At 48.5% G+C, this 10683-nt stretch overlaps 1 protein-coding gene across 1 annotated transcript; it reads right to left on the bottom strand.

Moving 5' to 3' along the window:
- Positions 1-3166: 3166 nt before the first annotated feature.
- Positions 3167-7343, bottom strand: LOC128767194 (high affinity choline transporter 1-like). The gene is made up of 8 exons (XM_053879047.1): positions 6249-7343; positions 5969-6082; positions 5729-5884; positions 5074-5222; positions 4871-5014; positions 4600-4753; positions 4324-4541; positions 3167-4246 (listed from the first exon to the last, which is right to left on the bottom strand). Exons 1-8 carry the CDS (start codon positions 6430-6432, stop codon positions 3707-3709), a joined length of 1659 nt encoding a protein of 552 aa, XP_053735022.1. The 5' UTR covers positions 6433-7343; the 3' UTR covers positions 3167-3706.
- Positions 7344-10683: the final 3340 nt, after the last annotated feature.

Below are 10683 nucleotides of genomic sequence, written 5' to 3' on the forward strand. Positions count from 1 at the left end.
TCTCCCGGTTCGGTGACGCTTTCACTTTGGACTTTGAGCATTTTATTTTTGGGTAATATTGATTAAATATTGTCATCATTTCGGATCTCGCCTTCTGTGAGTTCCTCGTCACGGCACTTGGGTTCCGTCCCGCTCGTCGTTCATAACAGGAATCTCTCCATCCAATATGTTGCGTGCAGTTATTTTATTTTTATTTTTTGAATCCGGCAATAGTTCGAATTTTTCTATGTTATTTGACTGGCCGTTCAGGAGTTGATGTACAGATGGTGTGCGATTTCAAGATGGCGCCGACGAAGGCTGGCCTGGAATTACCGTGCATGTTATTTTGTTTAGTTTTGTGTTTTGATGGAGCATCTGCGTGTTCTTACACACGAGATCAGTTGATGAACATCAGGGCTATGACTCCGTCTGACTTACTACCAGTATTTTTGGTGTCAGTTGCGGAGTTAGTTCATCTTTTGGCGGGGCGGAAGAAACTGAGGAGGAGAGGGAAACGTGCCGGTGCGCTCGTTCGCCTTCGTCGAAGAGGATCGCGCACCCCACTTCCCGGGATAATCCTCTCCAACGTCCGCTCGCTCAGCAATAAGATGGATGAATTGGCGCTGATGTTGAGACGGAACAGAGACTTCTCCTCCTCTTGTGTTTTGTGTTTCACGGAGACGTGGTTGAGCGATCTCATCCCGGACACTGCGCTTCATCTGGAGGGTTTCCAGCTTCACCGCGCGGACCGGGTTCCGGAGCTCACCGGCAAAACCAAAGGCGGAGGACTGTGTTTCTACATCAACAATCGCTGGTGTACGGACGTGACGGTGATCTTCCAGCACTGCTCTCCCTCTCTGGAATGTCTGATCGTGAACTGTAAGCCGTTTTACTCCCCACGTGAGTTCGCTTCACTCATTCTGGCTGCCGTATATATCCCGCCCAGCGCGGATGTACGTGAGGCTCAGAGTGCGCTCGCGGATCAGGTCCTGCATGTGGAGCGAACTTTCCCGGACTCTTCTGTGATTGTGCTTGGTGACTTCAACAAGGCAAATCTGAGTGAGGAGCTTCCCAGGTACAGGCAGGTTGTAAAATGTCCCACCAGAGAGCAGAGCGTGCTGGATCACTGTTACTCATCGCTCCGCAACTCTTATACCGCCCTCCCTCGAGCTGCACTGGGACTCTCTGACCACTTGATGGTTCATCTTGTTCCTACATACAAGCAGAAGCTGAAGCTGGCAAAGCCTGTGGTGAGGAGCATGAGGATCTGGACAAGTGAAGCCAGAGAGGAGCTGCAGGCTTGTATGGAGACCACAGACTGGGAGGTGTTCAGGGCTGCGACCAATCATCTGGATGAATATACAGACACTGTGACTTCATGGATCAGCTACTGTGAAGACTGCATAGTTCCAACGCGCACCAAGGTGAGTTATGCAAATGACAAACCTTGGTTCACAACTAAACTCAGCCAGATTAGACGGGAGAAGGAGGCAGCTCGCAAGAGTGGGGACAGGAACTGCTACAAAGAGCTGAAGTATTGGTTTCAGAGGGAGCTGAAGAAAGCTAAGGCCGCATACTCTGACAAACTCACGCAGCAGTTCTCAGCCAATGACTCAGCTGCGGTGTGGAGAGGGCTCAAGGTGATCACTAACTACAAGCCACGTGCCCCCCACAGTCTGAACAACCTCGCTCTTGCACAGGATCTTAACAACTTCTATTGTCGCTTTGAGCAGCCATTTTGCACCAACACCTCTGTGGTCTCTCCAGCCCCATGTTACACTTTAAAACAAAGGACTGTGCTGTCTCTTAGTGACACAACTAAGACCAATGATGTCACTGAGACAGCAAAGATCACAGTCACTTTTGATGAGCCACCCCCTCACCTCCCCCCTCTTTCTCTTGACATCATGGAGCAAGACGTGCGCACTCAGTTCAGGAGGCTGAACCTTCGGAAGGCGGCAGGTCCGGACAGAGTTTCCCCTGCCATCCTGAATCATTGTGCTGCTGAGCTGGCTCCAGTGTTCACGGACATCTTCAATGCTTCCTTGGTGTCCTGTCATGTTCCTGCCTGCTTTAAGTCCTCCACTATCATCCCTGTTCCCAAGAAGACCAGGATCACAGGACTGAATGACTACAGACCGGTGGAACTGACGTCTGTGGTCATGAAGTCCTTTGAGCGCCTGGTTCTCTCTCACCTGAAATCTATCACTGCTTCTCACCTGGACTCATTGCAGTTTGCCTACAGAGCCAACAGATCTGTGGACGATGCAGTGAACCAGGCCCTTCATTTCGTTCTGGAGCATCTGGACTCCCCAGGAACCTATGCCAGGATCCTGTTTGTGGACTTCAGCTCTGCCTTTAATACAATTCTTCCAACTCTGCTTGAAGACAAGCTTCGCCAGCTGGACGTGCCTGACTCCCTCTGCAGATGGATTACAGACTTCCTGACCAGCCGAAGTCAGCGTGTGCGGCTGGGGACGACTGTCTCTGACACTCGGACCCTCAACATTGGGTCTCCTCAGGGCTGTGTTCTCTCTCCATGGCTCTTCTCCCTGTACACTAACTGCTGCACCTCCAGCCACGAGTCCGTGAAGCTGATCAAGTTTGCGGACGACACCACCATCATCGGGCTCATCTCAGATGGAGATGAGTCGGCTTACAGGAGGGAGGTGGAGCGGCTGGTGTCCTGGTGCAGCAACAACAACCTGGAGCTCAACGCTCAGAAGACAGTGGAGATGATCATGGACTTCAGGAGAGTAACAGCTCCTCCGTCCCCTCTCATGTTGGCTGGTTTATCCATTCCTATTGTGGACTCCTTCTGCTTCCTGGGAACCACCATCACTGAGGACCTCAAATGGGAGCCAACCATCAGGTCCCTCATCAGGAAGGCCCAGCAGAGAATGTTCTTTCTGAGGCAGCTACGAAAACTACGACTGCCGACGAAGTTGCTGGTGGAGTTCTACACGGCCATCATCCAGTCCATCCTCACCTCCTCTATCACCGTCTGGTACAACAGTGCCACCTCCAGGGACAAGAGCAGACTGCAGCGCATCGTTCGTTCTGCTGAGAAGGTGATCGGTTGCAGCCTGCCACCTCTTCATGACCTGTATGCCTCTGGGACCCAGAGACGTGCAGGTCGGATCAGAGCCGACCCTTCTCACCCTGGACATGGACTGTTTGTTCCTCTTCCCTCTGGCAGGAGGCTACGGTCCATCCAGACCAGAACCTCCCGTCACAGGAACAGCTTCTTTCCCTCGGCCGTCAGACTGTTAAATTCATGAACAGCCTTGTTGTAATGTTATTCTATTTATTCTATTTTATTGTTTTTTGTTGCACTTTATTCCAAGGCACTTTCCTAGTCAGTGGGCTCCCCACTGACCATGGCAATAAATTTGATTTGATTCTGACATAAGACCACATCACTCTTGAACCACGAGGCAGGCCAGTCACTGCTAGTACTTCAGTGCAGGGCCAGATACTGTTTGAGTTTACTACATTGGCTAAATGGATGGTTAAGACAGAACTCACACCCTCCTTCCTGTCCATGGCATGGTCTCAGGCATCATCACTACAATGTCCCAAAAGCATTTTTACTTGCCACAAGCATTACCAGTAATAATAACCTTACCAAAGGCAGTCAAGAGTCAGCAATAGTCAGTATAACAGAAAAGGTTATGATGATGGAACCGTAATCAGTGTTTTTATCTCAGCTATTACTCAACACATATCAAAGGGTCGATGTCTCCAGCGGAGATGTTTCCATCATGTGATCAGTTTCTCTCTCACAGTTCTCCTCAGTGTTCACATCAGTGGTTTTGCATGGTTGGCGGCCTTTAACTGCAAATATGTCCCATTTTTCAGGCAGAATTCCTCTGTTGAACAGCAGCGAAGTCAAGTAAGAGAAGAAGATGGTGGCGAGCAGGTTGCTCAGCATACAGATGGTGCTGACAGGGGCGCGCTGGATGTACATGCCGTCCTTGACTGTGCCTCCTGGATAATGGAGGACTGCTGGCAAGCCAAACTCTGGTTCTCCACTCAGCACTCTGAATAGCAGCGCGATGAAGACTCCCATGATGGCGCCATAGCCGTTGGAGAACTCACAGAACAGGGCACAAGTGAGAGCAGGGAACGTGAAGACGTATGCAATGTCAGCTCCCACAATCCAGAAAACCATGATGCTGTTGTTAAGAAAAGTAAACAATGATCCAACGACGCCCACCAACACGACTGTGATTCGGACCACCCACTGCATTTCCCTCTCTGATGCCTGAGGAACCAAAATGAGCAGAATATAAGACTTTTGGTGGGACATTTAAATGTTGGTTCCACAGGTTGTGCTCTTACACTGGTCCTCAGGATGCTCTTGTAAATGTTGGAGGAGAAGATGGAAGCTGCCGACAAAAGAGCAGAGTCTGTCGATGACATCACGGCAGCACCAACAGCTCCAATGCCAATAACTGACACATAGCTTGGAGTGAGGTGTTGCAAGACCAGGGGGAGAATATAACTGGCCTCGTCTCTCTCGTACGGTGATGGAGAGCCGTACGAAGTCTGGTTCCAATCTGGTTCCAAAATGAGAATCAATATTGGGAAACATCTACAGTTTACACATTTTACTACCTGTTGATGTGGCAGCGGCGCCGATCAATACTGGTGGAACTGCTAACATTAATGTGACAGGGGCTGCAATGAAGCAGCTCAGTCTGGCTGTGGTGGGTGAGGACGCTGACAACATCCTCTGGTGAAACTCCTGACTTCCCAGAAAAGAGAAACCCTAAATAAAATAGATTGCTAAATTATATGTTGAACAAAGCAGAAAGACCAAACTAGGCACCGAAAGATTATCCATCTGTTCATGAGATGCCTAGATGAGTAAAAATGTGCTTCTTACCAACAGCAGCAGCTGATCCAGCCACGTCCACACTCCGTCTATGTCGATTGAACCGACCCACGGATCTTGATATGTGAAGTTCAAAGCAGTTTGTGTGATGTCGAGTGAGTGTTCCGAGATCAGCACGAAAGGAACACAGAGCCACTGCAACAAGACGTTTCATGAACGATACAGTCTGTTTCACAGGACAATCTGTGTCTTACCAAACTGACGAATATGAGGACCAGCTGTAAGACATCAGTGTACGCTACAGAGTACAGTCCTCCTAAGAGTGTGTAGGTGACAGCCACCGCAGCTGAGATCCAAACACACAAGTTGTAGGACAGGTCGAGGATGATGGACATAGTGCTGCCTGAAAGAACAGCACACATCATCATGACATCACAAATTTGTATTGTAATTGTAATTGTAGCATCATTTTCTCTTTCAGCATCTGCATTTTTTGCTCAGGATTTATTCAGCCATTGCAGTCAAAGATTTTGTTGCAGTTTTAGTTTTGTCACAGTCAACATGAATGTTGATTCATTGTTGGGATTGGATTGTATGTTGTGTTTTATCAATGTTTTATTTAAAAATGTAAAGTGACCCAACAATCATAACGACAAGAACATTTTTAAGAATAATTATTGCGACTTTCGCCCCTTTTTTCTGGCATGCTTCTAAGTGATGGTGAGCTGAATGCAAATCTTCTAACTGCATTGCACACACTCGGTCCCAGCAGTCCCACAACTGAATGGACCCTCAAAAACATGACCAACATATGGTGAATGTATGTTTGGAACCACAGTGACATGAGCTATTGTTGAACAAAAGAACTTGTTGGACAGGTTACCAAGATAGCAGTAGCAGTACTCTCACCTAAACTGATCAGACCCGCAGGCACCCAGAACATGTCAGACACCAAGAGAGCCACTGACAAAACCCCACTGACAGCCGTTCCAAGCTTCCTCTGGATGGGGTCCATCATCGTCACGTATTTTCCCTGTCGCATTTTCTTCGCATAGAAAATGCCACCTGAATTACATAGGCAGGTGTTAATGGTATCCCGGAGGAGTACGATTCAGATTGCATAGTGAAGACAAATGAACAGTTCCTCACCCACAATGAATGCCATAGCAGCTGAGACTGGGATGATGGTCCAGACCAGTCCCCAGGTCGGAGTGTACACCAGCTCTGAGATTCCAACAATGAAGCCTCCTCCAACGTAAGTAGCTGCAATATGGGCAGCAGCGTTATCAACATTTGTTTACTAGGAAATATTTTACTATGATTGGCATTATGACCATCTAAGACACTTTGGAATATATGACAAAATATTGAGTGTCAGTATATATAGCATAGTTCCAGATCTTCAATTTAACTCCACAAATCCACCAACCTGCTGTAGTGAAGACTCCAACTGCCAGGTTAATTCCTCTGTTCCCCAGAAGCGTAACATCTGACCAGTTTGCACTTCTGCTCTCTTTTGCCCTCTTGGACTTCCTGGATGCCCAGATGCCAGTGCCAAAGACAAGCAAGTAGAAGAGCAGCAAGACTATGAGCCCGGGGACGTTGACACCCATGGTGCATTGAGTGGACGGGCAACGCACATCTACAGCTTTTTATCAGTTTCAGAACCTGACAAACTTGTCCAGCAGTAAAATGTCAAGAGACACTTGTAAACAAACATGTCTTGTTGGGTCAGGCCCTTGAGACAATACTGCAGATTTGCAATGGATAAACAATACAACAAAAATATTATCTTTGACTTCAACACATACTGTACTTTGATGCTGATGTCTTCAGTAAATGAATGCATCAAGTGCCTCCAGTGTCTCAACACACTGAGTGAAATACAATGGAGCTCAGAATTTCCCCATTATATATCTTTTTACAGCATTTTAGGGTTGATTTATTTTTTAACCGGAGTGTTAGTTTGCCGACACCTTGCACCAGTCCCGTAGAAAAACACTGTGATGGCGTGTGTGGATGTAGAATGAGCTGTGTGCCAATATGGTAAGAGCCTGATCAATGCTTCGTCCGATCAAAACAGTCATGACAGAAAAAGTTGCCTGAACTTGTTCAAATTGAAAATAGGTTACACAAATATCTACCTGTGTTTGCCCTCACGCAGCAGGTAAGATTAAACTTTTTGTTTTGTTTTTCGGCCACTGGATGTTATATAAATGTAAATATCACATAAATAAATAAACTGACCATTTCAATTCAGATCATAAGCCTACAATTTCTGGCGAAATCATTGAAAATAAATGTGAAGTGAAGCAAGTGCAAGAACTGAGGCATGTGACCCAAGTGTGCAGGCATCATATAATAGTTTGCCAATGGCACGGACCGACTAAAGGTGCTGTTGAGGCCAACCTCATCAGTCCACAGGAAATATTAAACATTTTCCTAACATTCTGCCAACTGTCTGCGCCATTGATCAAACTATTTAATGATAAATCTGTTGGCCTCCTAATACACACAGTGAAAACGTGGTGAACGAAAAGTCAAAACACATGCTCAAACCATGCAGTAAATCCACACCACCTGTTTTGTCCGTGAATTGTGATAGATTGTGGCATCTCAGTAGTAGATCGAAAGGGATTGGAATTGTCATGATGCGCTTTTATTTTGTTCTGTGACTTCTGCTTTCTTTTCCTTTTGATCTCCCGGTTCGGTGACGCTTTCACTTTGGACTTTGAGCATTTTATTTTTGGGTAATATTGATTAAATATTGTCATCATTTCGGATCTCGCCTTCTGTGAGTTCCTCGTCACGGCACTTGGGTTCCGTCCCGCTCGTCGTTCATAACAGGAATCTCTCCATCCAATATGTTGCGTGCAGTTATTTTATTTTTATTTTTTGAATCCGGCAATAGTTCGAATTTTTCTATGTTATTTGACTGGCCGTTCAGGAGTTGATGTACAGATGGTGTGCGATTTCAAGATGGCGCCGACGAAGGCTGGCCTGGAATTACCGTGCATGTTATTTTGTTTAGTTTTGTGTTTTGATGGAGCATCTGCGTGTTCTTACACACGAGATCAGTTGATGAACATCAGGGCTATGACTCCGTCTGACTTACTACCAGTATTTTTGGTGTCAGTTGCGGAGTTAGTTCATCTTTTGGCGGGGCGGAAGAAACTGAGGAGGAGAGGGAAACGTGCCGGTGCGCTCGTTCGCCTTCGTCGAAGAGGATCGCGCACCCCACTTCCCGGGATAATCCTCTCCAACGTCCGCTCGCTCAGCAATAAGATGGATGAATTGGCGCTGATGTTGAGACGGAACAGAGACTTCTCCTCCTCTTGTGTTTTGTGTTTCACGGAGACGTGGTTGAGCGATCTCATCCCGGACACTGCGCTTCATCTGGAGGGTTTCCAGCTTCACCGCGCGGACCGGGTTCCGGAGCTCACCGGCAAAACCAAAGGCGGAGGACTGTGTTTCTACATCAACAATCGCTGGTGTACGGACGTGACGGTGATCTTCCAGCACTGCTCTCCCTCTCTGGAATGTCTGATCGTGAACTGTAAGCCGTTTTACTCCCCACGTGAGTTCGCTTCACTCATTCTGGCTGCCGTATATATCCCGCCCAGCGCGGATGTACGTGAGGCTCAGAGTGCGCTCGCGGATCAGGTCCTGCATGTGGAGCGAACTTTCCCGGACTCTTCTGTGATTGTGCTTGGTGACTTCAACAAGGCAAATCTGAGTGAGGAGCTTCCCAGGTACAGGCAGGTTGTAAAATGTCCCACCAGAGAGCAGAGCGTGCTGGATCACTGTTACTCATCGCTCCGCAACTCTTATACCGCCCTCCCTCGAGCTGCACTGGGACTCTCTGACCACTTGATGGTTCATCTTGTTCCTACATACAAGCAGAAGCTGAAGCTGGCAAAGCCTGTGGTGAGGAGCATGAGGATCTGGACAAGTGAAGCCAGAGAGGAGCTGCAGGCTTGTATGGAGACCACAGACTGGGAGGTGTTCAGGGCTGCGACCAATCATCTGGATGAATATACAGACACTGTGACTTCATGGATCAGCTACTGTGAAGACTGCATAGTTCCAACGCGCACCAAGGTGAGTTATGCAAATGACAAACCTTGGTTCACAACTAAACTCAGCCAGATTAGACGGGAGAAGGAGGCAGCTCGCAAGAGTGGGGACAGGAACTGCTACAAAGAGCTGAAGTATTGGTTTCAGAGGGAGCTGAAGAAAGCTAAGGCCGCATACTCTGACAAACTCACGCAGCAGTTCTCAGCCAATGACTCAGCTGCGGTGTGGAGAGGGCTCAAGGTGATCACTAACTACAAGCCACGTGCCCCCCACAGTCTGAACAACCTCGCTCTTGCACAGGATCTTAACAACTTCTATTGTCGCTTTGAGCAGCCATTTTGCACCAACACCTCTGTGGTCTCTCCAGCCCCATGTTACACTTTAAAACAAAGGACTGTGCTGTCTCTTAGTGACACAACTAAGACCAATGATGTCACTGAGACAGCAAAGATCACAGTCACTTTTGATGAGCCACCCCCTCACCTCCCCCCTCTTTCTCTTGACATCATGGAGCAAGACGTGCGCACTCAGTTCAGGAGGCTGAACCTTCGGAAGGCGGCAGGTCCGGACAGAGTTTCCCCTGCCATCCTGAATCATTGTGCTGCTGAGCTGGCTCCAGTGTTCACGGACATCTTCAATGCTTCCTTGGTGTCCTGTCATGTTCCTGCCTGCTTTAAGTCCTCCACTATCATCCCTGTTCCCAAGAAGACCAGGATCACAGGACTGAATGACTACAGACCGGTGGAACTGACGTCTGTGGTCATGAAGTCCTTTGAGCGCCTGGTTCTCTCTCACCTGAAATCTATCACTGCTTCTCACCTGGACTCATTGCAGTTTGCCTACAGAGCCAACAGATCTGTGGACGATGCAGTGAACCAGGCCCTTCATTTCGTTCTGGAGCATCTGGACTCCCCAGGAACCTATGCCAGGATCCTGTTTGTGGACTTCAGCTCTGCCTTTAATACAATTCTTCCAACTCTGCTTGAAGACAAGCTTCGCCAGCTGGACGTGCCTGACTCCCTCTGCAGATGGATTACAGACTTCCTGACCAGCCGAAGCCAGCGTGTGCGGCTGGGGACGACTGTCTCTGACACTCGGACCCTCAACATTGGGTCTCCTCAGGGCTGTGTTCTCTCTCCATGGCTCTTCTCCCTGTACACTAACTGCTGCACCTCCAGCCACGAGTCCGTGAAGCTGATCAAGTTTGCGGACGACACCACCATCATCGGGCTCATCTCAGATGGAGATGAGTCGGCTTACAGGAGGGAGGTGGAGCGGCTGGTGTCCTGGTGCAGCAACAACAACCTGGAGCTCAACGCTCAGAAGACAGTGGAGATGATCATGGACTTCAGGAGAGTAACAGCTCCTCCGTCCCCTCTCATGTTGGCTGGTTTATCCATTCCTATTGTGGACTCCTTCTGCTTCCTGGGAACCACCATCACTGAGGACCTCAAATGGGAGCCAACCATCAGGTCCCTCATCAGGAAGGCCCAGCAGAGAATGTTCTTTCTGAGGCAGCTACGAAAACTACGACTGCCGACGAAGTTGCTGGTGGAGTTCTACACGGCCATCATCCAGTCCATCCTCACCTCCTCTATCACCGTCTGGTACAACAGTGCCACCTCCAGGGACAAGAGCAGACTGCAGCGCATCGTTCGTTCTGCTGAGAAGGTGATCGGTTGCAGCCTGCCACCTCTTCATGACCTGTATGCCTCTGGGACCCAGAGACGTGCAGGTCGGATCAGAGCCGACCCTTCTCACCCTGGACATGGACTGTTTGTTCCTCT

Source organism: Synchiropus splendidus, chromosome 11, assembly GCF_027744825.2.
Source record: "Synchiropus splendidus isolate RoL2022-P1 chromosome 11, RoL_Sspl_1.0, whole genome shotgun sequence".
Classification (NCBI taxonomy): domain Eukaryota; kingdom Metazoa; phylum Chordata; class Actinopteri; order Syngnathiformes; family Callionymidae; genus Synchiropus; species Synchiropus splendidus.

Bases quoted from the DNA above. Each gene is read 5' to 3' on its own strand.
- LOC128767194 (XM_053879047.1), bottom strand. From the start codon at position 6,432: ATGGGTGTCAACGTCCCCGGGCTCATAGTCTTGCTGCTCTTCTACTTG. The intron at 5,885-5,968 runs GTGAGGAACTGT...TATGTAATTCAG, and splicing joins TGCTATGGCATTCATTGTGG to GTGGCATTTTCTATGCGAAG. The intron at 4,542-4,599 runs GTAGTAAAATGT...TTTTGGAACCAG, and splicing joins CGCCGCTGCCACATCAACAG to ATTGGAACCAGACTTCGTAC.